The sequence below is a fragment of the Ixodes scapularis genome, unplaced genomic scaffold (assembly GCF_016920785.2).
Source record: "Ixodes scapularis isolate PalLabHiFi unplaced genomic scaffold, ASM1692078v2 PGA_scaffold2__306_contigs__length_199485367, whole genome shotgun sequence".
NCBI lineage: Eukaryota > Metazoa > Arthropoda > Arachnida > Ixodida > Ixodidae > Ixodes > Ixodes scapularis.
In genome coordinates this window covers 195,133,272-195,158,864 of record NW_024609857.1, presented here as the reverse complement: position 1 = coordinate 195,158,864, position 25,593 = coordinate 195,133,272, and the positions used below count along the sequence as shown (strand labels likewise).

Genomic DNA, 25,593 nt, shown 5'->3' with positions numbered 1-25,593 from the left:
ACGAGGGGGGGTACCGGAAATGCGTTGACTGCGTGGTGGTGCTGTTGCGGTTCGACTGCGCACCGCGCGAATGCGAAGGAATCCCCGGCCAGAGATAACACTAGTCGCAATTGCAACAAGCGGGGACACTTTGCTGCGGTGTGCAAGTCGAAGCGGGGACAAGGGCGGCAGGAAAATCATGCAGCAAAAGAATCGTCGGCGGCCACGAACTCGGTCACGATTTTCAAACTGAACCCTGACAACATACAAGGGAAAGGGATCTATCTCTACGTCGACATCGACGTTGACAACGTGGCGTTGCGGTTTCTGGTAGACACCGGCTCGCCTGTTTCACTTCTAAGTAAACATATCTTGCACAAGCACTTCGCTTTCCGCTCGCTGACTGACGCTACGGTGACGCTGCTGGATTACTCCAAGAGGCGCATCCCAGTTAAAGGCTGTTTTTTCTTTCTTTTTTTTTTTTTTTTTTGGGGGGGGGGGCTGACGTGGCCTACAAACACACACGCGCGTGTGTTTTGTTCCATATTGTACATCGCGGCAAGTCACTTCTTCGACTTGGATGCCATTCAGAACCTGCAACTGAACATCCACGACGACACGCTCAGCTGTCTACAAACAGTCGCACACTCAGTGGAGCGCAGGTGGAGAAATATGTCTGGTTTGGGGAACAATTCGAAAAAAAAAAAAAACTCAAACCAAAAGTTTAGAAACGAAGAGTTCCCAACGTCTCGGGGTCGACTCCACTCCTTCTTCAGGGGTGCTACCAGTGAATCTACGCGGTGAATGCTGGTCTGGCCAAGCATTCACCGCGTAGCATTCACCGCGGTGAAGCTTGGTCTGGCCAAGGGCTTCCTCCATCAAGTCAGGGTCCGTGCTTTGGTGAAGCCAGTCGCCGCGAAGCTACGCAGATTGCCCATTACATTACGCAAACAGGTGTCTGAAGAGTTGCTACGATTGGAACGTCTCGATATCATTGAGTGGGTAAATGCGTCAGAATGGACTTCACCCATTGTCGTGGTTCGAAAGAAGGACGGTACGATTCGGTTGTGCGTCGACCTGAGAGAACCGAACAAAGTCATCATCGTGGATGGGTTCCCACTTCCCCCTACTGAGGAGCTGCTGCACCAGATGGTGGGTGCTACCAGGTTTTCAAAGCTCGACTTGGCATCTGCGTACCACCAGGTCGAACTGACGCCCGACAGCCGTGAGTTGACAACTTTCGTCACCCACGATGGTTTGTTTAGGTTCAAGCGCGTCTGTTTCGGACTTGCATCGGAGTCGGCTGCCTTCCAAAAAATGATGTCGCTCATCCTGAAAGGATGCAGTGGAGTTCTCCGTTACATCGATGATGTGATCGTTTAGGGGAAGACGACCAGCGAGACCCAAGAAAACCTGAGACCTGTCCTGAGGTGCATTTCCGAGGCTGGGACTCCAACTGAATGACAAGTGCGTGTTCGACGTGGACCAGCTTTCTTTCCTCGGACATGTGGTGGGCAAGGAAAGGCTCGCTCATCTGCATTCGAAGGTGGTGGCCATCGTTCAAGCACCAGCACCGAATGACGTCTCAGCGCTGCGGTCATTCTTGGGACTCGCAGGCTACTATTCCCGTTTTGTGCCACACTATTCCGATGTGGTCGAGCCTTTCAGAAAACTCCTGCGTCAGAGCCAAGCATTCCCTTGGGATGACGCATCGCAGAGAAGCTTTCAGAAGATCAAAGAGGTTATTTCGTCATGTCACGTCACTAAGATGTTCGACACTAACCTTCCAGTAGTTCTGACCACCGACGCATAAGACACTGGCCTTGGAGCCGTCCTTCAGCAACAACCTGGGGGAGAGCTACACACTGTGGCCTTTGAATCCAGGTCCCTTACTTCTACCGAGCGGAGGTACTCTGCTGGGAAAAAGGAGGCTCTGGCGTGTTTGTTCGGTTGTGAACATTGGCACATCTACCTCTGGGGCCGAAGGTTTCTACTTAGAACCGATCACCAGGCGCTGGTGACTCTGCTATCGTCTAGAGGTTCTGGCTGGAGGCCCCTACGAATCACAAAGTGGTCAGCAAGACTCCATTACTACAACTTTGACATCATCCATCAAAGAGGCAGTGAAATGCTGTCGCGGATGCGCTGTCCCAATTACCTTTGGTGGCAGCAGCAAAGCCAGAGATGGAGGAACAAGTTGTGTCTTTGGTGTCATCTTGCATCACCAAGGATCAAATGGAAGTCGCAACGGGCAAGGATCCTACCCTACAGCTAGTGACCAAATATCTCGAGAAGGAGCGGCCAGCAAAGAGGATGCTCACTCAGGAGCCCATTTTCTTCCAGCTCAGGGAGGAATTGTCCGTTGTGGTTAGCATAGTCTTAAGGGAAGACACAGCTGTTGTGCCGGATTTGCTGACCTCGGACTTGGTTTCTTTTGCATACGAGGCACACCCTGGCATCGCGAAAACCAAACAAAGACTTTGAGACAAGTTCTGGTGGCCCCGGATGGACAGGCAGGTGGAGTATGCCGTGCGAAGCTGTCACGTGTGCCAATCAGCTGACGAGTCAGTACAACCGGTCGTGGCACCAGTACGCCTGGTTACCCACCCGGAACAGCCCTGGCAGAAGCTGGCTATGGACATCGTGGGTCCGCTGCACCTGACCACCGCAAGTCCCAAGTTTGTCATCACCCTTGTGGACTACCATTCTAAGTGGCCGGAAGTTTGTTTTGCAAATACAGTTACATCACGAGCGGTGATAGATTTCTTGCGAAGCGAGTTCAGTCGGGAGGACCACCCGGAAGAACTCGTGACAGACGACGGGCTACAGTTCAAGTCGAGTCTTTTTGAAGAATTCCTGAACCAAAGAGGAATCAAACGCTGTGTCTCGTTGGTATACTACACGTAGGTCAATGTTTTGGTCGAACGATTCAACAGGAGCCTGAAGGACTTTATTCAAGATTCAGTTCTGGAAGGACGACCGCTTAAAGAAGCCGTCGTGGTCTACTCGGGTGTACACCGGTCTACCCCACACTCGATCACAGGTGTGTCTCCTGTTCAGCTCCTCCACGGTCGCCAACCAAAGACCCGACTTGACATCATTGCCCTTCCATCAAAGAACTTCTTCCTGGAGCCAGCCACAGCAAGGGAACAGTTACGAGCTTGTGTCCAAATCAAGCAGAGCTCGACGAAGGAGTATACAGACGCGAAAAGAAGTGCCGAAACTCCAATATTCAAGGAGGGAGGTTAGGTGCGGGACCGTAAACCCGCAAGTATCAGTAAGGGTGAGCTTTCTTATTCCCGACCACTGAAAGTACAGAAACAGTTGGGTCCAGGCACTTTCCGCCTGGAAGATGGACGCAGCTGGAGTGCCTCCAAGCTGGTGGTTGTGCCTGAGGAATGTCTCACGGAAAGAGGGAAACGGTTGTTACACTTGCTACCCATTCCTGGAGATCGAGAACAGTCAGCCAGAAGAACCGTCTCGGGCAACCGAGGCGAATATTCTGTCGGAGAGAATCGCGGAGCTTTGCCAACGCCATGTCAAGTTTCAGGAAGCGCAGACTCAGTTGAGGAACATCACCTATAAGCATCGGCGACGCCTATAAAAATTTATGATTGGACCACATTCCGTTGAAGAACAACGGCAGGAAGTTTTGACGTGGCAGGTACAAGTGTCAGAAGATGAAAGTCATGTTGCTAGACATCGGCTGGAAGATTATGTAGCGCCTACACAGGCTCAAGGAAAGACGTGGACGGACGGACCTCGCAGAGAACCGTCGACAAGAGAACGACGGCGTCCCACCCGTCTGCAGGAATTTTATATGAATTAGCTATCTTTCACTTAGTTGTTTCGTTTTTTTCAGAGGGGGGGGGGGGGGGGGAGATGTTGTGTTATGTTTTTATTTTGGCAACGCTGTATATAACATAATGTCATCTGGCAACCAATCACTGACATGAAAAGATAGTTTTCGTTCAACTTTCGAACGGACTGGTCGGCCCTTTCTTCGTGTCCTCAGGACACCACACGGTGTTCACCGGTGAGAAAATTGTGGGCAGCTAGTACACGCTAACAGTGTCGCACGACGAGTCCCTGACACTGCTGACTCCATCGGCTGAATGCTGCCGCGCGAGTAAGCCGAGTTTCTTTCCCGTTTCTCTCGCAGATCACAGCGCTGTGCGCGTTCCCGACCGCCTTCCAAAAATTCGTCATGAAGCTTGAGGGTATGGACGTCCGGATGCCGTCCTTCAAGCGGCTGGTCATGTGCGGCGGCCGGACGACCGAGGCGCTCTTCGAGCGCATCTCCAGGGTGTTCCAGCTGGAGAGCATGCGCAACGGCTACGGCCTGTCCGAGGCCTCCGGCTTTACCTGCATCACGCCGCCCGACGCCATGCAATACCACAGCATCGGTCACCCGTTGTCCAACATGCAGTTCAAGGTCTGTTAACTAGACTCTGCTACAGGAAAGCAAGAAAAGCCCTCTTCAGGATTCGTGGTTTTCTGCTCCCTACTCGCCTCCTGTCCAGCGCTCGCTCGGCTCAAGTATAAATAGTCGAGTTCTTTGAAGGAGGGGCTTGTCCTGCTACTCTAAGCTTGCAATATACTCCTTTCCAGCGAGGAAAAATGCCACCGGGCTGTGTACCCATGCGCTGCGTATATGATATTCCGCCGAAGAGAGTAAATGCGCATGTTCGGGACGCGTTCTGCAGCACAGTAAAAAAGACGGCAATGCGAGGAAGGCAAATATTGTGATGGTATATAGCACCCGTTTCTTGCGCCTGCGAAAATATATCCCTCTCCTATTCGTCTTACAACCACCAACTCCAAAATCCTGCACGTCTCGAGGCATTGTCTGTTTCGACCGTTCTACTGTCTCCCCTTTTCCTCCCTAGACCAGTTCTTGCAAGCTCGATGCAACTTTTAATCGCCTTCTAACTGCCAGCCTAAAACATACCGGCCAGCCGATTTGGTCGCTATCGATTTTTATATTCCTAAGTGGAACTCGCGTATAACCTCCGATATATTGCAAATTTGGGACATACTCGTATTTACTCTGAGGTGTTACTGTATTCCCAATGGCAAGCTTTTTGGAAAAAAATATTGAACTTCTGTTTCGCAGTCAAGCGTCTGCCTTGAATTTACAATAAAAACCGAAAAATGAAGCTCCAACCACCAACCTGCCAAGAGAGACATTATTTTTACACTTGTACCTGATTCACGCGACATTCGAGAAACGAACGTTGCGATGGCTCACACACAGCGTAAGAACACGTAAAAAAACGGAACTGTGTGAATCAGCCTTCAATGTGTTTTATACCCTAGTTACACTACCGCTCTAGACTATCATTAAGTCAACGATCTTTGGCATCTCCCAACTGCCATTGAGCGCGATTAAGTTGTCTGGTGTTACACGGTACATAGGTCCTACAATCCGAGTTGAGATGCGCGTCAAAGGACACAGTCGAAACCGAAACAAAACCAAAACTTATGTCACATTACCTTTTCTTATAAAGTGACACAAATTAATTATATGCACATTTTTCATTCATGTCAAACGTTTAAAACAAAAAAAAATTAACTTCTTTTCTTTTTTAATTTTTAGAGTAGTAAAGAAACGATAATCAGAACGTTTCACAGAACTCAAGCGAGAAATATAATGAAAGTCTTAACGGCACCGACATCACAATGGTGGCCCTCGCAGAGCTTTGACTTCTGCAACCAGCCGTGATCGTTCTAGCGGCAGCTCAGGCCCTGAATCGTACCTCTTCAGACAATATTTGCTTCTGCGATACTTTCCAGATACGTCCCCCAACCTTCTACAGTAAGAAGTGCTTCGCTGGCGCTGGCCATTGGGGGCGATGCGGCGGACGCCGACTCAATGAACGTTGGCGCCGCCGTCTTAATCCGGCCGATCGCGATTGAATCAACTGTCGCTGGCTTAATGACAGCTAAGAGCGCTAGTGTAACTAGGGTATTAGAGCACTCTCGCATTGATCGCATCGGCCTGTCTTTTACCCTCAGGTTCTTGACAGAACCACCGGAGAAAAGCTCGGTCCTGGAAAGTGGGGAGAGCTCGTATTTCGGGGCCCTCCGGTCATGACTTGCTACCACAACAAGCCACAAGCGACTGCCGAAGTTCTCAGTAGTGACGGCTGGGTTTCCAGTGGTGAGACCTTTTGGAACAATATATGGTGACGGTGGTGAGCGGTGGTAGGAATGCATTCAACGCTAGACTGGAAGACCTGGTTCTGCAGGCATCCTGGGAATGTCCTAATGATGCCCTGTGGACATTGACAGGATATCACTGCCGTTTTCCTTGCAGGGAGTGGCTGAGTCTGGCAGGAAGGGGAATATTGAAGCTCGGGGTTAGAGCTATAAACAAAATTAAACATTTTTTGTGTGTGCGTTAAACCAACAGATGGCATCTGGCAAGCCCCAGTGGGAGGCTAAGGAGTAATTTCGACCACCTGGGCATTTTCCGACGTTCAACCGAAATCTCGGTTACACGGAGCCTTCTCCGCAAAAATCCCCCGTCAGATTGCGGGCACCTCGGCCGGGACTCGAACCCGCCACCTGGGACCTCAGGCCGGCGCCTCGCCTCGGAACCACAGAGGCGGCTGTAGAGGTGTAGCTGAAGTTTGGGGCAGCGCCCCTCGGGAGCCAAATCGAATATTTTATCTCGCGTTTCGATTGCGCGTTCTTACGCTCCATCACGTTGCTAAAAAACGCCGTAAAAAACATACATGAAACAACTGAAAAAATTGCATTATTGGCGTTTTGATAGGACACTAAGGCCAGGAGCCGTGCATTTTTGTTCATTTTATTTTGTTTTCTTATACGGGCATGAGCTAACGAGGATAGGGGTTTAAAGCGATAAACTGGTATCCCGTTCAACAGGCAAAAGTGACCCCACTTGGCTGCCGCCATGTTGTACAATTTTGACCACTAGGTACCAAATCCTGAGGCTTTTATGGACAACTGAGCCGAGATTTGTATTGGGATTGCTGAAAAAAAAACATGATAAACTATTTTTTTAATACTGTTAGCTCCAGAAATCAAGTCTAGCTCCGATAAAAACAGCCAAATACAACACCGCGGTTGACGGCATCTAGCGGAGACATTGCGAAGCTGCCCGAGTTTCTGTCGTAAGACCACATTTTGGAGCTAAAAAAAAACGAAACGACTTATGTCGTCGGTATACTCTTATTGAAGATCAATAAGTAATTATTTGTGCGCGGTACTTCGTTGGAATCTAGACGTAAAACTATAAAGTCACTTGTCTAGTGGTCAAAAATGGGCAACAGGACGGCGGCAATTGGGAGTCACTTTCAGCTGCCAGTTTACCGCTCTAAGGCCCTCTACCTCGTTGGCAATGAACAGACGTTGACAAGCGCCAGCATTGGAACGTAGCTCGGGCACGATCGAACGCTACAACGCCGCCCTTTTGCTCGCGTCTTGCAGTCGCCGGATCCAATATTCCATGGCCGCGTCTTCTAAACGCGCTCGCTCTCCTTGGCTGAGTGCAACAGCCAGGGGGAGCGAATTGGTGAAGGACGATCCACAGAGTTATTATTCTGTACCCTAGAGGTTGAACTGGCGTTGCAAATTGAAGCAGACAACGACCAGTAGAAAATTCTGCTTGCGCTTTATTATGTTAGCAAATACAACGAATAATTTGTACGTACAGCTTGGAACATTTCTCAGTCACGCAGATGAAATAATTGGTCAGTTACGGCGTTTTTCTTCCAAATATATGGCATGAAAAACAGTGAAAAAACGGCTTCGTAAATGCGTTTATGAGCACTGTAGGACACTATTAGCGCGTACACGGCGTCGGCGCTTTCCAGGCTGGGGGATATACGTTCCAAACGAACGAAGGACATCTGAAAAACTAAGAGAGAAAGCAAAAAGTACGCCGTAATACTGTGTCAGTAACTTCTTGTGCATATAGACGACCAAAATAAATTCGAGCCACGTAAAATAGTCCGATTTTCAATAAAGTGCTGCTTTATACTTTCTCCTCATGAATATGTGCAAAGATGCCCGTTCGATGCTCAAAACCTCACCCGCACGCTCGAAATCTTTGAAAATAGGGAGACGCCAGTCAACAAGTTCCAGAAATAAGCTGCCCGGCAGAGGAAATAATAAAGAGAACCACCCTTCATAACCCACGACCTTCACACTTTGCGTTTTCAGTGTTTTTAACCGCTCGTAAATATGCACGACGTGTTCATATATTGAAATAGTGACAGGACGGGCATATTAACATATATAAGCGTCACCGGAATGCTGGCGGACCTTGAAAACACTCCATATTCCTTTCGATTGTTATTTTAGTTAGATTCGTCCATCGTGTTCACACAGCTTCTGCGGAACACAGGTTTCGACCTGAAATCTAGCGAAGGGAAACGTCGTTCACTGATGAAGAAAAATGCTGTAACTGAAGCAAATATACTTTTACAATATTAATAATGGTACATACTATTCGGTGCGACACAAATAACAAAAGTGATCCGTGTTATTTTCCGTCGAATAGACAAAATGCACGCGCGTTTCCCCATAGGGACGCACAGGAGTACCGCAAAAGTAGACTGGTTGCTGTCAGCATCAGTTGGCATCCCGGAAGTCGTATAGACTCTAGAGCCAGTGGAATCTCTAGCTTACATTATAATAACTCTACGGGGTGATCAGGGCGCTCTAACATCTCCTATTCGATGACAGGTGATATCAATTTAAGAGTCGATGTGCGGAAGTCCTTTCTTTGAGGAAAAGGCATCATATTAAAAACAGCGCACAAGCAGTGAGCAAGAGAAGAGAGCACTGAACGCTGACTCACATAGCGTGTGTTGTGAAATAAACAGGAAGGCGAGGGATCAGAATTTAAACACACGCACCATTAAAAAAGGAGGAGAAGCAGTGATACATGAATTTGATGTACTATAAGGGAAAAGAAAAAAAAAGAAAACCACATGCGGGAACCAATCGAATTCAAGCAAAAAAACTGATGTGTTTTAGAAAACATTAGTTGGGAGTCCGCTTTCTGTGTTCTCTTCCTCACTGCTTGTGCGTGTAATATAAGTGTGTCGTGCGTATGTTTATACAGCCGGACGTTAGTCAGCCCCAATGGGAGTCCGGTGCCTCATGCTGTAGATGAGCAATTCAGCCAGTGCCGTACAACCGCTTGCCTGAGGTCTTTAACGTGCACCACGCAGTAGTGATACACGACCGCACGCCGGTACGATGCTCATCTAGATCGAAACGGGCGTGGGGATTGAACCCAGGATCCTGGGTTCTGCAGCGCGAGCCTTTCGCACCACGTGCTCCAAGCTGGTGTGCATCAGAGCCGTTTATGTAGAGTTTGGTCATTAATTGGTAAGAAAAGGCCGAAAAAAGGGCACGTCATTTGCCGAAATTGTTTCAGTGACCTTGGGCACGATGATTTACAGCTCTTGGGACCAATGACTAGCCAAATATATTCCCCTAGCGGAGGTTACGAGCTTATCCAATACCCTACAATCACAATTGCTAAGTAAGCATGTATTCAAATATTTCATTTCAGCACGCTAGAGTTGAAATTTTCGACTCTTAGTGACTGAAAGGGCAACGCACATGGCGTTGACGTCACAGCGACATTCCGAATGCACTCCATGCTCTCTTTGGATTGGCAACGACCGAGAGAGCAGCTAAAACCGTAGACGCGACTCCGCTGAAATTTTGAACCTAACCATGAACACCCATGGGCGCAGTTTCACCTCTTGTTTCAAAACAATTTTCTCGTAAATGTTCCATTTTCTGGCTCAGTAAAAGCACTCAGCACCTTAGACTCCCTATTTCCACCAATATCTTACAAAGACCCATTCACGTACTTTCAGCCTCGTCCAGAACAAAAAAAAAAAAAAAAAAAAAAAGAAACCTGCGCCGCAATGCGCGGCTTTGTCAAGGTCATCCCGGCTTTATTTTACTTCGCAGTATCGTCACAGGGGGAATATGCGGCGCTGGCGGCGGCGACGCCTTTCCCGCCCTACCCGGGCTCCCCCCGGCTCCCCCCAGTGACTAAACACTGTCGATATATGGCTCTTGCGTACGCTAGCCCCCTCGGCCTCCTGCCCCCCCCCCACCCCCCCCCCCCCCCTGCTTCTGCACTGTTTTAATGTGATGTCATTTTACCAACTAGCTAAACTCTCCACTTTACTACAAAGTTAGAAGCTGCACTTTGCTGCACTTTGCGTAGAAGCCAAGAGGGGAAAACTCCGATCCTTTAAACTGGGTCCAAGAAACCCACAGTGGCAGGAGGTGCTCATGAGGTTTTTCAAATGCCAGAAAATTGCAGTCAAAGCAACAAAGTGCTCCAGAATCTCCGGCGTTGCGCAAGTTTGACAGTTCGGTGCGTTCACTTTCCAGTATATGGAACACGGTGTAAGACATACAGGGTGTTTCCGGAAACGCTGGCAAAATCGCTCCTGCGAAAACTAAGAATCGCGAAAAAAAAAAAAAGGTTTATGCCGTAGTGGTTTGTCAAAGGGCCCATTAAGAAAAATTATTACCCTTCAATAAGTTACGTAAATGATTGATTTTGAATGATTAAATTGTCAAGTATTCATTTTAAAAGGATGGTTTCAATAAGAATTGCTGTGCATCATGGAAAACTACTAAATACAGCGACATTACCATGATATATGGCACGCGCAGCATTTTACGGCCTTCCGAAAAGCGCTCAATTTGGGTAGACATAGTAACCCTAGAGCGAGGGGTGTTTTTGCAGACTTGTGCTCGTTACTTGAAAAAATGTAAGGGATTACAATTACAAATTACTGACTCTCAAATGTAATGGATTACCGTTACAAATTACTTTCGCTGAAAAGTAACGGATTACTTTATTCGTTACGTTACAATTTACTTTCACGTTACTTTTTCCGTCCACTCATCCAGAAAACAATAAAAATAATTTTGATATTTTTCAAAAATGTTTCGCAACACTACTTTTCATTTCTAAAGGCCGGTTCTCACATGCAGCGAAGCTCTGATGTAGCGCTACTCACGTGTCGTCGACTACTTATCGTCTGCCATGAGCAACAGTTTTGACGGTGCGATACAAAGCAGGTGAACGCTACCGTGAGCGCGCGCTTAGCGCTATGCTTGTAGCGCTCCGCTGCATGTTTGAACATGCCTTTATACGCCCATATTATGGTAGTCTTTGGAAGGATAAAATATGGTATTGAAGAGAAAGAGTGTATGTGCACTCCGTTCACCTGTAAGCTGACAAGGCACCGAAGGCTGCAACTGCAACCGCCATCCCGCTAGCTTACGGCCTCCGGAAATGATCCCTGGAATCGTGCAGAAGAAGCTAGCGGTGCGCATGCTCAGTAGCAGCGCCTACCTCCGCTACGAGATTCAGAGCTAATGAAGCGATCTGCGAAAGCTCCCTTTTGACTCGGGTGTTTCGCCTGTTAAGCACAGGAAAAGAAGGACTTGGTGCTAACGTTACAATGTATAGCCAATGCAGAATGCAGGTGTCCCAGCTTACCTTGATGTGTTTCCGTAGATTAGAGTTTGTTGTTCTTGACGATTAAAATGTGTGTGTTTTCGGCAAGCAAAGTATGCACTGAAACTCTAGGTTTCCGTTCTCCTTAATGCCTTCAATTGTGAACATCTCATTAAGAGGTGGCCATGGACACGACGGACACTCCATGACCAAAAACGCGACAAGTCAGAGAAAAAGTGGCGGTTGGGGGTTATCGATCGTTCATGGATTCCTGGAGGCCAGGGGAGGGGAGGGCATAGAGAGCGAGAGAAGCGGTGGCCATCGGTCTTACAAAACAATAGAGTATCAGACCACTTTTACGCGTTCTTTCTCTCTCTCTTTCAGCACTCCTTAGATGGCCTAACCCCCCCTTTATGCTGACAGTTGACTGCAAAGTGAGGAGTGGACTCGAGCACCATGCCCAGACGAGTAAACCAAAAAAAATATCGTCCGTACCCTCGAAGACGATGCTCTTAGCCCCGCGCCGGGCGCTTTTCAGCCGTGCCTCAAGAACGAGCTAGAATACAGTAGCGCACATCAAAGACAAAGGAAATTCGACCTCTTCGCGCGAGGCCGCATCGTTTGTTATGCGAATTCTGAACCCGCGAATCAAGGGGGAACGGACCCGCGTTTGAAGTCTGTGCAGGTGGCGGCAGACATCGACGAAGTTGGAAAGGGTGAAACGGTGTAAAAGACAAAAACAAATAAACACGAAGAGCTTTTTCCTACCCGGGAGAAGAACAAAAACACGATGGAAGGCGACGGAGAGCCTACTCGGCGTTGTCTTACTTGAATTTTGTCTTTCATATATTTGTACATGCCTTGCCCATTTTTTTAGTGGTTCTAGTGACCGGTCATACAAAAAGTCGAGTTTCCATTTCGGCCCTTCTCCCCTTACCGATGTTTTCGGTTTGGTTGAGCTTGCTTTCTTTATGCTGTAGAATTACTGTATTATGATCATATTTAAAAAAAGTAACGAGTAATTAAAGTAATCTGTTACCAATATTTTGTAACGAAATTACATTACAAATTACTTCCGAAAAAAAAGTAACGTGGCAATTACAACGTTACTTGAAGAAGTAACGGATTACTTCCGAAGTCTGGTCTTTCGTTCTTTTGTTCCTTGGTTCTTACCTGCCACGGTTGTGTGACCTCAGGCAGCGTGTGTCTTCTTGTGGGTTTGTGGGCCTATTTAAGGAGGTGTTACGAAAAATACATTTCTAACCGTGTTCGGAGTTTCGTGTCTGTCCGGCCTTTTAATTCCTGGCGCTGCGGCCCGCGCGCCGGTAAAAAAGAGAAGGTGGCGCGCCGCCCGGCCGGCCTCCGCGGAGGACAGCGGCGCACGCTGCTTGTACGAATGTTTTCACATTCCTACACGTAAGCAGTCGTAAGTGTCCTCCTGTATTTTCTAAGAGGTTAACGATAAATGCATTTGGTGTTTTTTGCCTCCTCGCTCCAGGGCAGGCTTGTACAAGATACTCACTAAAAGTATTTAAGTTAAGTTACTGAGTAACACGAAAAATAGTAACTGAGTAGAGCACTAAATACTCAAATTTGTAAAGTAATTGAGTAAAGTATAATATACTCCAAAAAGTAACTCGTTACTTTCAAGATACTCTCAAGTTACAATTTTCTCTGCAATTCATCGTCAAGCACAACCGAAGTCGGAAAAAATTCTTCCTCGCAGCTACTTTGGAATCTCCTGGAAATCTCTTAGCTAGACTTTGGCTGCCACTCAGGCTTCTAGGAGGTCCCAAGTAACTACGAATGAAACAAAAATAAAAACGTCATTCATTCAACTTTTTTTCACTTGCGAAAATGAAAATCAAAACGCCATTACCAAAAAGCTTAGTCGCGTCTTACAAGTCTGGAGTGCGAAGAGAGCCTAGTGAAACGAACGAGCGGTGTGTGCGACTGCGTGCGGATGCAAAGGCATTTCTGAAGCTGGAAGGCTTTCTTTTATATGCTTTCATGCCATAACATAAAAAAATAAACTCCGGTTTAATGTCGGCTCTCACCAGACACTGGTAGAACCCACCCTCTCTCCGACACAAGTGCCCTCCCTCTGGCTCGTAGGCTTGTACACATCTTATGCTTTCACCGGCATGCACTTCTGCTTCGGAATCTTTGTTTCTCTTGGGCTTGGCCACAAACAAAATGTAAAAAAAAATGTTCTTTGACGTTTTGCCCACTTAGGAGACAGAACACGCGTCCGCTGGGCTTGAGGCTGCGACAACTCCTTCTCAGTGTCACCTCTTTCAGCAGAAGCACGGAAGTGCGCTGTATTACCTGGCACGAAATGTATATGCAATCGCAGGGCGCTTAGCCAAAAAAAAAACTAGAGTTCAATATTTTCCAAGCTTCCGGCCTCTAAACAAAATAAAAACTAGAAAGTAACTGAAAAGTAGCTTTTAAATGAGTACAAGTTACTTGAAAAATGTATTTAAGTTAAAGTGCTAAATAGTGGAGGTTTGAAAGTATTTGCAAAATGTCAAGTTACTCACAGAAGTATTTAAGATACAGTAACTTGAGTAGAGTATTTAAGTTACGTACAAGTCTGCTCCAGGTTTGCCATGTCTATCCTTAACCACCTCGCCTGCCTATATGCTTTAACCTCAACTTGGACGCGTTTCTTCTTGTTCTTCTTCTTTATTAATACTGTTAACCTCTTTCGAGCTTGTTACGGGAGTGGGTGAAACATAATATCACACAGGTTGCACTTGCTGCAATAGCTTGGAACAAAAAATCTAAAACGTTTGTAGTATTTACAACATCAGGTGGCAAACCATTCCAATCAAGAGTGGTTCGAGGAAAGAAGGAATATTTTAATACGGCATTTTTATAACTATATGGTTTTTTTGTTCTGCTGTGAGAATGCCTAGTAGACCTGGGGCAAAAAAAAATGTAATGTAGTCATCTTTGTCTATTCCAAGCTCGTCGTTAACAATAATGTAGAGAAATTTTATACGATTCATTCTCCTCCTTTTCTGTAGGGGTTTCCAGGCCCGCATCAGTACAAAGTTTTGTGGGGGACAGATTAGAGGAATACATACTCCTTCTTTCTTTCGAGTTCTGAAATACAACATGATGTGTGGGGATCCCAGATGACACTAGCGCATTCTAACACTGGCCTAACCAGAGTTTTATATAATAATAACTTTGTCTCACGGGAGCCATGCTTCATATACCTGCGAAGAAAACCCAACTTACTCATTGCTCTAGTACATATGGGACTAACATGTGTGTTCTACTTTAAGTCGGATGTTATAGTCAAACCGAGATACTTATATAAGCAAACTTTAAGAAGGCTAAAGTTACCAATAGAAAAATTAAAAGTAAAGGACTTTTCTTGCGAGTAATAGACATACAAAGAGTCTTTGATAAATTCAATGACATTTTCCAATTCGCACACGATTTAAACAACCTTTCTAGCGAGGAATTTAATACTTCACAGTCTCCGAGACTTTTAATTTCCTTTAAAAAACAGCACAATCATCTACAAACAATCTTATCTTGACTGGAATTTCACAAACAATATCATTAACAAATATTAAGAACAATAGAGGCCCGAGAACTGATTTTTGTGGGACACCAGACGTCACGTGTGTAGTACTGGAACACGCGCTATCAAATTGTACAAATTGCCTCATAGCCAAATAACTTTCTAGCCACCTGAAAATATTAGTATTATTTAAGACAACAACCAATTTTGTTTGTAGCTTCTCATGTGGAACGCGGTCGAATGCTCTTGAAAAGTCCAAGAATACAACGTCAGTTTGGCCTCGAGTAGTAATTACCGAAGCGAACTCGTGCACTGTTTCGGTGGTAATGGTAGACACTTTTTGTCGGAAACCATGTTGAGCTTTAGTAAAAAAAACTATTTTGCTCCAGATATGCCGATATGTGTTTAAATACAATAAGTTCCAATATTTTACTACAAATACTGAGCGAGGAAAAAGGTCGATAATTGGAAACAACCTTTGAGTCACCGGATTTTAAGATGGGAATCACTTTTGCTATTTTCCATTTTGAAGGTACAGGGTAAGTTTCTAGCGACTTTATGAATATTACAGTCAAGTACTTAACGCTCCATTCCGCATACATTTTCAGGAAAGCATTGAGAATTCCTTTTTAACGTTAATATTCAAAATATAAATTAGAATACCTTCCTCCGAAATTGTTATAACTGGCAAACCGTTCCTAGCGCAATCGCTGTCTTCTCGAATTGCATCAAATACCGGACTGTGACCATTGTCCAAACTGAAAACGGACGTGAAATATGTATGGAGAGCATCAGAAATATAATAGGAGTCATCCACAGCTTCGTTATCAATATTCAACTCGTTTACTTTTGGTTTAGAGGGCGATATAAAGCGCCAAAACTTCTCAGGCGAGGACTTGAGAAAGGAGGGCATTGTTACATTAAGAAATCGGTGCTTCGCATCTTTAATTGTATCCTTAAACTTGCGGTTTAATTGGTCAACGAGGTTCGCGTCTTTCAATCGTTTCCGAAGTCTAAAGGGTCTACGGCGCGTTCGAATAATTTCCCTATTTATCCGCGGATTTTTTTTTTTTTTTTTTATTCTTACACTTCACTTTTTTGGCACAAGTTTCGAAATTCAGTCAAGAACAATATTTTCAAAAACTGCCACAAAAATTGACATCGATCTCATGTGTATTGGAAGCACTGAAGAAGTCACTAAAGGAGAACGCTAGAGCGTCAGTAATAGCGACATCATCGGCCTTGGAGAAGTCGACATATTCTTTGCGACTTCCTGCGTCGCAGGGCGTATTATTGGTGGAAAAAGTAAGCAATACTATTTGATGATCTGAAATGCCCTCAAGCACCTCAATACTTTGCACTCTTTCACATAAATTCTGAGTAAGGAAAATTAAATCGACTATAGAGTCTTTTTCTTCGGATAATCTTGTGGGAGCGTGTACGATTTGATTCAGATCATAAAAGAAAGCCAGCTCTAGTAAAGCCTGCGAGATATAACACGCTGACCATGTGCTTTCTCAATCTATATTAGGCAGATTAAAATCCCCAGCAAAAAGAATTCTAGAATTAGCATGTAAATTTTCGGAGAGATAGTCGTTTATTTTTACAAAATCATTGCCACTGCTAGGTGATCTGTAAAACGCACCAATGATAAGAGCTATGGAAAAAATGCTGACACGAGTCCACAAAATCTCAACGCCACTGATATCTGGCATTCGGTTATAGCGCAAGTTTTCTTTCAAGACTATGGCCACGCCCCCACCTCGGGTATCTCTGTCCTTCCGTACTATTTTATAATCTGGGGGAATAATTTCCCAGTCAGTACCTTCAGTATGTAACCACGTTTCCGTGACGACTGTGATATGTGGGTCACGTGACAGCAAAACATGTTCAAAATCAGTAATCTTATTCATAAGACCTCTTGCGTTCAAGTTCAAAAATGTAATAGAATCCGTGGGCTCCCGCCTGGATTGTCTGCTGCGACGGTCTGGGATGAGTTCGTGCTACGCGTGCCTGTTTATCACTCTGCTAGACAAAGAGTGTGCTATTTATTTTTAACTCGTTATAATTTAGACTGACCTTATCGCCTTTTCTTCGATTTTCCTCAGAACTGTCCCACAACTGCTTGCGAATGTTGCGAATACGTACCGAAAAATCTTCTGAAACAGAAATTGTCAATCCCTTCAGCTTAGGGCAGTTTTTAAGAACTGACTACTTCTCTGAGAAATTGAGGAACTTAACCCTTACTGGCCTCGTTTTGCCATCTGATTTGCGTCCAAGCCTATGAATTATTTCTTTGGTTGTACGTGGTAAGCCGAGTGTTTCACCGAAACTCTTGTTTACTGCTGTATCCTGAAGTAATTCCGCTGTCTCACTAACCCTCTCATACACACCATAGATGACGAGGTTATTTCGGCGGCTTCTATTTTCTAGGTAATCGATCTTACCCAAGAGGTCACCTATTGTGTTTTCGACGGTAGCAACTCTGTTTCCACAATCAGATAATTGTTTTGTTGTCGCCTCTAGGGCTGTCAGTTGGGTCTCAGTTTTTTTTTTTCAGTTTTTGGTGAATTCGCGTGAGTTTTTCTTCTGCCCGTTTCTGATTTTCTTTGACTGTTGTTAAGTCGTTAGTCATTTGCGCCTGGTTTTCTAAAACTAGATTTAACAATTCTTCAACTGTGGGACCAGGGCTGGTTTTCAATGTCACCGCTCATTTGCACGAGTAAAGCAATGCTATCAGCTAGGGTGCCTTCATGTGCGCTTTGCTTGGGGTGATGACATCTGGCCATTTTGTTTCGAACGCTTATTTTTATTTTTTGTTCTGAAGCGCGTGAAAGGGCGTCTCCCTGCACGCGCTCGTGGCGCTGACTGTGTTACGGCGACATTTTGTTTCCTGCGATTTCTTTGTATTTTCCCTGTGGGCGCGTGCTGTCGGCATCGGGTACTACAAACGATGGCATCACCCTAAACAGAAGGGCATTGAGGCACACTAGTATCAGCAATACACGGGAAAAAACACTGGGACACGGCAGCACCAGCAAAAAGAGGTCATCGTTTTTGTATGAGGAGTCAGAACAAGCAACCTGCACAAAGAACAAAAGCGGGTTTACCCGCATGTTCGTGTCGATGCTGCCGTGTCAACTGGCAGCATCGACACGAACACGTGAATTTCTAGTTTTTCTTGTTTCCTTTCGGAGAGCATCTCCGAGCGGGCAATCCCGCCTAGATGTCTAAAACGTACAACCTGCGTACACCGCCACACATCGCATGTAAAGGTGCCTCTTCACACTGGCACGGACGCCAAAAAGGAAAACCTCATGCGGCAGCCGGGAGCTTTCTTATCTAGCCTCTTCTACGTGCGATACGCGGCGCTGCACGTACGTTGAACGTTTGGCCATCGAGAGTGGGGTTGCTCGCGTGGAGATGCGCTCCGATAAGAGACCGAAACTCAGAAACGCGTACGAATTGAAAATTTTTTCGGAGCGATAGTCGAACCGTGCTGTGTGAAGGGGCATTTACTCAGTCGGCCGTAATCAAAAGGCGCGCGTCGCGTTTGCAGGCGACCTGGGCTACTACGACGAGAGTGGGCAGTTCTACATCGTGGAGCGCCTAAAGGACATGATCAAGTGCATGGACCAGCAGGTGGCGCCGGCCGAGGTCGAGAACCTGCTCATGGGCCACGAGGCCGTGGCCGAGGCAGCCGTGGTCGGCATCCCGCACCAGGACTTTGGGGAGGCGCCTACGGCCTTCGTCGTCCTCAAGGACGGACGTCGGGACAGCGTCAGCGAGGACACGCTCAAGGACATCGTAGCCAGTGCGTGGCACCGTTTGACCCCTTATTTATTAGCGACTCCGGTGACCTAAAGGGGCCCAACCCAACACCACCTAGACAGAAGGCCTCCACACGCGTCATCATAGTCAGATCGATCGAGGCGAGAGATTGGGCACGAGTGCTGCGTCAGTGTTCGGCTGCGGCTCGTGGCCAATCAGCGCGTCGAAGGTCGGGCTCGGGTCCAATAGCCGACCGAGCGCGATCCGACTGTGATGACGTTTCATAGAGGAAGAGGAAACCATGCGGAGGCCTTCTGTCTAGGTGGTGTTGCCCAACCTCTTTACTAATATGGCAGCTGGTAACAGGTCGCGTCACTCAGGCCGGCCGGGATGCCTGAACGGGAGCTGTAATAAAGTTGAAAGCTGAGCTAGTTGGATGCCGCTGTACATGGTGAATAAAAACAGCGCTAAAGACAAGGACAAAAGCGGAAGATACTCGACAGGACAGACGTTGACTCGCAAATACTCGTTTTTTGTACAAACAGAAATGAAGAAAGAAAATACGCAGCGCCCACATTCACACGCGCACTTTCCACTCATGATAGCTAGGGATGCCGCGAACCTTTTTCGAATCGAAGTTTCGATGATCGAATCAAGCAGTTCGAAAGATTTCGAATCTTCGACCTTTTAAATATTGAGAAATCCGACGGAAGTCGAATTTTCGAACTTATTGAACTAAAAAGTTCGACGCTTTTCGAAATTTCGAACTTATTACGCTGCAAAATTCGGTGCTTGTCGAACTTTCGACCTTGATTGACTAAAAATTCGATGATTTTCGAACTTTCGACCCTCTTCCACTAAAAAGTTGAAGCTTTTCGAACTTTCGACCTTCCTACGCTAAGAAATTCGATAATTTTCGAACTTTCGAACTTCTTAATCTAAAGAATTCGAAAGTAGTCGAACTTTCGATTCCTCAAAAATTCAAAACTTCGACGAACTTCAAACTTTTAGGGTAAAAGTTCGAAGTTCGTCGACCTTCGAAAGACCGGCGGGCTGTTTCATTTGGATTCAAGCAGCGAGGTACATTCGTAATTTTTTTTCGCAATTTTACATGCGGTGCCGAATTCCTTGCGAAAGACAATGCCGTTTATTTCAACCATCTGGCATGCTTGGTTTAAAAGAAATAGATTCCCGAAGGAGCGAGAAAGGACGACGAGTTTTTGACGATTGTCGTTTGTGCCATATTTGAAGCGCGCTATAGCCGAAGCTATTTATGGTAGAGATGTTAAACTTTTTAAGAATGAGCTATGCATAGCCTAGGTAGTGTCGCCTTAAGATCTGATTATTGTTCTTCAAGACGAGTTTCGAAGAAATATCCAAACATGTACCTACGGGCAATTATGCCCTAAACTTGGTAATTGTTTCGCCTAACTTGTTTGAGGTATCGCATTTAAATTAACACCAGAGGCAGTACATATCATTCCCATCTGCAGAATACAAAATAATGTATTTATTGTTGTTTGTTTACGTGGAGGAATAAATTAAATCATTGGGGAAGATTTCTAAAAGTGTTCAAGTTCAGCACGTCATAAAAAAAATATATATATATATATATACATTTTTTTTTTCCCCATTTTACGTTCTTGGGACGAGTTCCTTTTGGCCTGTACACATTTTGGTAGGAGCAACTTGTTTCATAGTTCTGAGCCTCTGAATATGCAAGAATACAACACTTCCGGCGGGTTCTTGATAGTTTCTTTTTTTTTTTTTCTTCTTCTTCAACTTTTTATTTTTGCATTTATTGTTATGTTTATTTATTGATTATTTTTTTATCAATTGCACAGTTATTTAGGTCGAAAAGACATAGCTCTGAACCAGGGCCGTAACCAGGGGGGGGGGGGGGGGGGGGGGGATAGGGGGTTCTGAACCCCCCGGAAATTTTTTTTCTGGGTACGGCCCTGGTCTGGTGCACTGGCAGCCAGCCGATTTTAATCTCCACCTCTGCGCACGCGCAGTGGCGCCGGTCGGCTACCGGGTACCAAACCGGGACCGGTTCTCCGGTTTGCTGTAACTCTCCATTATATGCCACCGATGCACATGATTCATAGGCGAAAATAAGACAATAGACACTTTCAAAATGGCCGCCGTTGTCCCCGAAACCCCCCCCCCCCCCCCCCCTCCGACATTTTTTTCTGGGTACGGCCCTGCTCTGAACTTCCGAGCCACCGAGCATGTGACGAATAGTGCCTTCTGACAACGAGTTTCTAAAGGCCTGTTCACAAATGCAGCGGACCGCTACAAGCATAGCGCTGACCTCGCGCTAAGCACCTGCTGACGGGAGCGTTCATCAGCCTTTGTATCGCACCGTCAAAACTGTAGCTCATGGAAGACGATAAGTAGCTGACGGCACGTGAGCAGCGCTACATCAGCGCTTCGCTGCATGTGAGAACCGGCCTTAACAATGACTATTTACGCGATCTTTTATACAGTGAAGAGCGACGCTATACATATGCATAAATAATTTCAGATTAAAATAGGCTCGACCATGCCCTCCTTCCCCGTATTGTTTTCTTTAACAATCCGAAATATCTGGGAGGGGGGGGGAGACTGGAGCCCCCCCCCCCCCCCCCCCCCCCCCCCCCCCGTTTTTCCTCTTCCGACGCCACTGGTATGGTAGAACGCTCCTCGACCTCAAGTTGCGTCAGCTTCTCTGCTTTTTGCTCAGCGTTCCTTCCGCCCCTGAAAATAAACCTCCAAAGCAATTACAAACAAAAAACTTGTCAAGGTGCAGGCGAGCTCTTGTTTGTTGATCATGATGCAAAATTCGAGACTGGGAATGAAATTCGCGAGGAATAGTGTAAGAAGAAAGAAAAAAGGGGACAGGACAACGTCTCAAATTCAGCTGAGTTGAGTTTGAGACGTTGTCCTGAGCTGAGTTTAAGACGTTGTCCTGTCCCCTTTTTTCTGTCTTCTTACACTTTTTCTTTCAAATTTCATTCGCAGTCTCAGGATTTTGCATCATGTACAAACTAAACTTACTATATGCCAGCGTCACTCGGGCGGCGTTCGATCGGGTTACTACCAGCGTGCAAGGGGGTAGGAGGGGGGGGGGGGGGGGGGCGGCAGTTTCCCAGATCACTTCAAGGTTTTTCTTAGCCTCAACCACCTGCCTGCCCCTGGCCGTTTCAAACTGGATGAGTATCGTTAAACAGTGCGTTCGTAGGATCGCTACTTCGTGATGCACGTTAATGACCACCCCAGGCTGGCGGTCACAATTACTGATCTATTGTTACACGTCACTCTGCACTGCCAAATATTCCAGCATATCCGGGACACTCGTCGTCTCATTTAATTGCCTGACCAACTTCGCGCAGTCTAAATATCACACCCGAACTTCTCTAAGCCTGATTTCGTCAAAACCAGTGAGGCGTGAAAACGTTATTTGAAACTGAGACTGTGGCGGAACATGAAAACCGGACTTCGAACTTTGCGCACTTGGACTTCAAAGCAATTGGAAACCTTCGAAGTTTTTTGGGTTTTTTTCGAATGTAGTCTTAGAAGAGAATCGAAACCTTCGAACTTTATGTAGAAAGAAATTCGAAATCTTCGAGTTTATCGAACTCTATGTATTTATAAGAATTCGAAACGTTCGAATTTTTTTATTTTTTAGATCCAAAGAAATCCGAAACATTCGAATCTCTCGAATTTCAAATTAGGGAAGTTCGAAATCTTTGAATTTATCGAACCTCAAGTAAACAAATATTCGAAAGAATCGAACCCGAACTTTTAAAGACCGTGAAAGCTTCGAACTTTTCGAATTCGAAACCCCACAATTTTGGAAGGTTGCGAATTTTTCAAATTCGTACTTCCATGCGGTCGAAAATATCGAAACCCCACAATTTTGGAAAGTTCCGAATTTTTCAAATTCGAACTTCCGTACGGTGGAAAATATCGAAACCTTTCGAAATCGAAGATCAGTTCGGTTCGAAAATATCGAAACCTTTCGAGTTCGAAAATAGAGTGGTTCGCGGCATCCCTAATGATAGCTGCTCATTACACCACCCTCTGGCCTCATTGTCATTTTCAGGAACTCCAGTTCGTTCCTAGACAAAATGATTTTTTGGCCTAGTTGGTTAAACATTACGAAAATTAAAAAGCAGGAGGGAGACTACACAGGACAAGAGCTTACTCGCAACTGACGTTTTAATTCGGAAGATGAGGAAGATGAAAAACCCTAACGTTAAATGTAGAAATATTTATGAGAAAGGAGTGAAAGTTACGAAAATTAAAAAGCGCAAAAGACACTCCTTTCTCATAAACATTTCTAACATTTAACGTTAGGGTTTTTCATCTTCCTCATCTTCCGAATTAAAACGTCAGTTGCGAGTAAGCGCTTGCCCTCTGTAGTCTCCCTCTTGTCCTTGTCTCACCACGGCTGACGTCCGGGCATGAATGAAAAATGATAATTCGTCTCGTTGCCCTAAATCCACTAGATACTAATCGCCTTATCTGGCACACTTCAATCAAATATTTGTCGTCTGTCGTTTGAACATGCTATAGCAGTTGAGAAGTCAGAAAACAAAATTCTTCCAGGCGCTATCTAATGGTAAACTTGGGTTCTCTGGAGTCCACCATACCGAAAAAAGCGGTAAAATCTGCGCGCCCAACGAGACACCACTGTGTGGCGCACCTTTTCTCAGCCATGCAACCATAGGTAACACAACGCTGTCAGATCGGCTCGCGATGACTCGCTACCCTCATTCGGTAAGGAGGCTGACGTCGCTCCCGGTTAGAACTTCCAGCGCATTTCACCGTCTACTTATATCCCAGTCTTCTCACGGCTTAAATTTCTTCAAGAATAGCGTGCAGCAGAATATAGCTGTCGGGATTTAAACCACAGCTTATTTTGACGACAGGAAAAGGATCTCTAATTGGAATGCGCCAGCTAACGCGAATACTACATCGAATTTAATTTGATAGGTGGGCCTTAGGTGATTAATTCTCTAACTATCGCTTTACACACTTACCCTGACGTGCGCCACGGTCAATTGCGTGATCCAGAAAAAATATTTTCTTTACTTCGAGGGTCCTTACTTAAAACTTACTCTCTGCCCTCTAGGATATCCGGTTTTCTTTTTTGTTTTTTTGTTGTTTCTTTTTGCACCTTGTTATTTTGGAAATGCTTCTGAGGTTGGAATATATTACACGAATGACTACCTTGTAAGATCCCCGGCGGATAATTTTGGAGAGTTCTGCTAAGGGTCTCGTTAGTAAATTATGTGTTCTTGCTCACTGACCACCAACAAAATTTCAGGTCAATCTGCGACTTACAAGCACCTGCATGGAGGCGTATTCTTCGTTGATGCCATTCCAAAAACGGACACTGGAAAGTTTCTTCGAAGAAAACTTCGAGACCAGCATGTCAAGCAACAGCTGTAGTAGAGAGCCACAGAACATGTCGTGTCAGATACAGTGGGAGCTGCATGGACTGAAGTGCGGGCCTCTAGCAGATTTAAGGCAAAAAGGACGATGCGCACGAACCACCATATCTGCAAAGTAGTCATTTATGCGGACAAAATTACAATCCTGGATCACTTGTCCCGGTTAGAGACAATCATTGGCACGTACCGTCTGACAGCACGTATTGTGTTGCGAATTCTGTACAGAGTTCGAAATGCATAAATCCTGTTTTTATTGTGTTTTAAGAGATGTGCGTTAAGCCTTTCCATGAAAAACTAGATTATGCCACGGCTTTTCTCAACTTTTTTGTTCGTATACATATTAAAGAGAACGAGAGTTTATTGCTGACAATCTGAAATACTCAAAACAAATCAGTTTGTATAGATTAACATTCATAATTTGACAATTTTCACGTGCGGCAGGAAAATATTTTATTTATTTAGATCGTTCTCCGGTGAACAAAGGCACATGGGATGTTTATAACACTCGAAATCTCTATACTCCGCGACAACTTTTCTTGGCAATCCAGTGGAAGGTACAGGCCCGCGTCCCCTCTCCCATTTTGAGTGTACGCAGTCTCTCCTCCTCCCCCTTTTCCGGGGAGAGGAGGAGAGCCCGCGCACACTCAAAATGGGAGAGGGGTCGCGAGCCTGTACCTTCCACTGCATTGCCAAGAAAAGTTGTCGCGGAGTATAGGGCCGTAAAGGACGAATCCGGATCATTCTACATATTTGAAAAACAATGCAGTCCTTTTAGTGTGGCCTATAAAGACCACACGCCAATTATGTCGTTCTAATATAGCCTAAAAATTTATGAAACTGGCAAAGTATGAGGTGAGTGAAATTACAACACTCAGCTAATTCTAGCAGGCGAGGCGCGGCGTAGTAACAGCGCAGTCAATGGGCGCGTTGAGTAGTAGCTCCGGGAGTGCTTCTACTCTACTCCGTTCATCCCTAAGCTGAGAGAGTGGGGGAAGCTACGTCATCTCTTTAGCCACGTGACCCGCCCGGAATCGGGCGCAGAGAGTCTGCTCAGGCTATTTTCGACAAATGTTTTGGAGCGTATTTCGTTTGTTTTTGTTATGCTAATAAACCACGTAAACGTTCATTTGAAGCAGTGTTTTCACCGCCGCTGCACGGAAACTCGGTGATTATCGACGATAGTCGTATCCGTGTTGAACAGAGCAAGGCAGTGTATGCATAGCCTCCTCTATGCATAGCCTCCTCTATACTGCCAAAGCCTGGCAGATCGCCACGAGACGCGGCCGCCGAAAGTGAAAAGGTAGAGCGGCAGACAACGGATGAGAGGAGAGGAATGTAACGGGAGCCCCGCTGCGGCGAGACGCCGAAACACACCTGTTCCG

The 25,593-nt window shown here is 45.8% G+C and overlaps 1 protein-coding gene across 1 annotated transcript in view; it reads left to right on the top strand.

Annotated features, from left to right (window-relative positions):
* The window catches only part of LOC8027533 (luciferin 4-monooxygenase), an 86,044-nt gene extending 60,701 nt beyond the window's left edge, over positions 1 to 25,343 (top strand). The window contains exons 7-10 of the mRNA XM_029976689.3: positions 4,142 to 4,414; positions 5,998 to 6,142; positions 18,559 to 18,813; positions 24,085 to 25,343. Coding sequence (XP_029832549.2) covers positions 4,142 to 4,414; positions 5,998 to 6,142; positions 18,559 to 18,813; positions 24,085 to 24,209 — 798 coding nt within the window. The 3' untranslated portion in view covers positions 24,210 to 25,343. The remainder of the gene's footprint in view (positions 1 to 4,141; positions 4,415 to 5,997; positions 6,143 to 18,558; positions 18,814 to 24,084) is intronic.
* Positions 25,344 to 25,593: the final 250 nt, after the last annotated feature.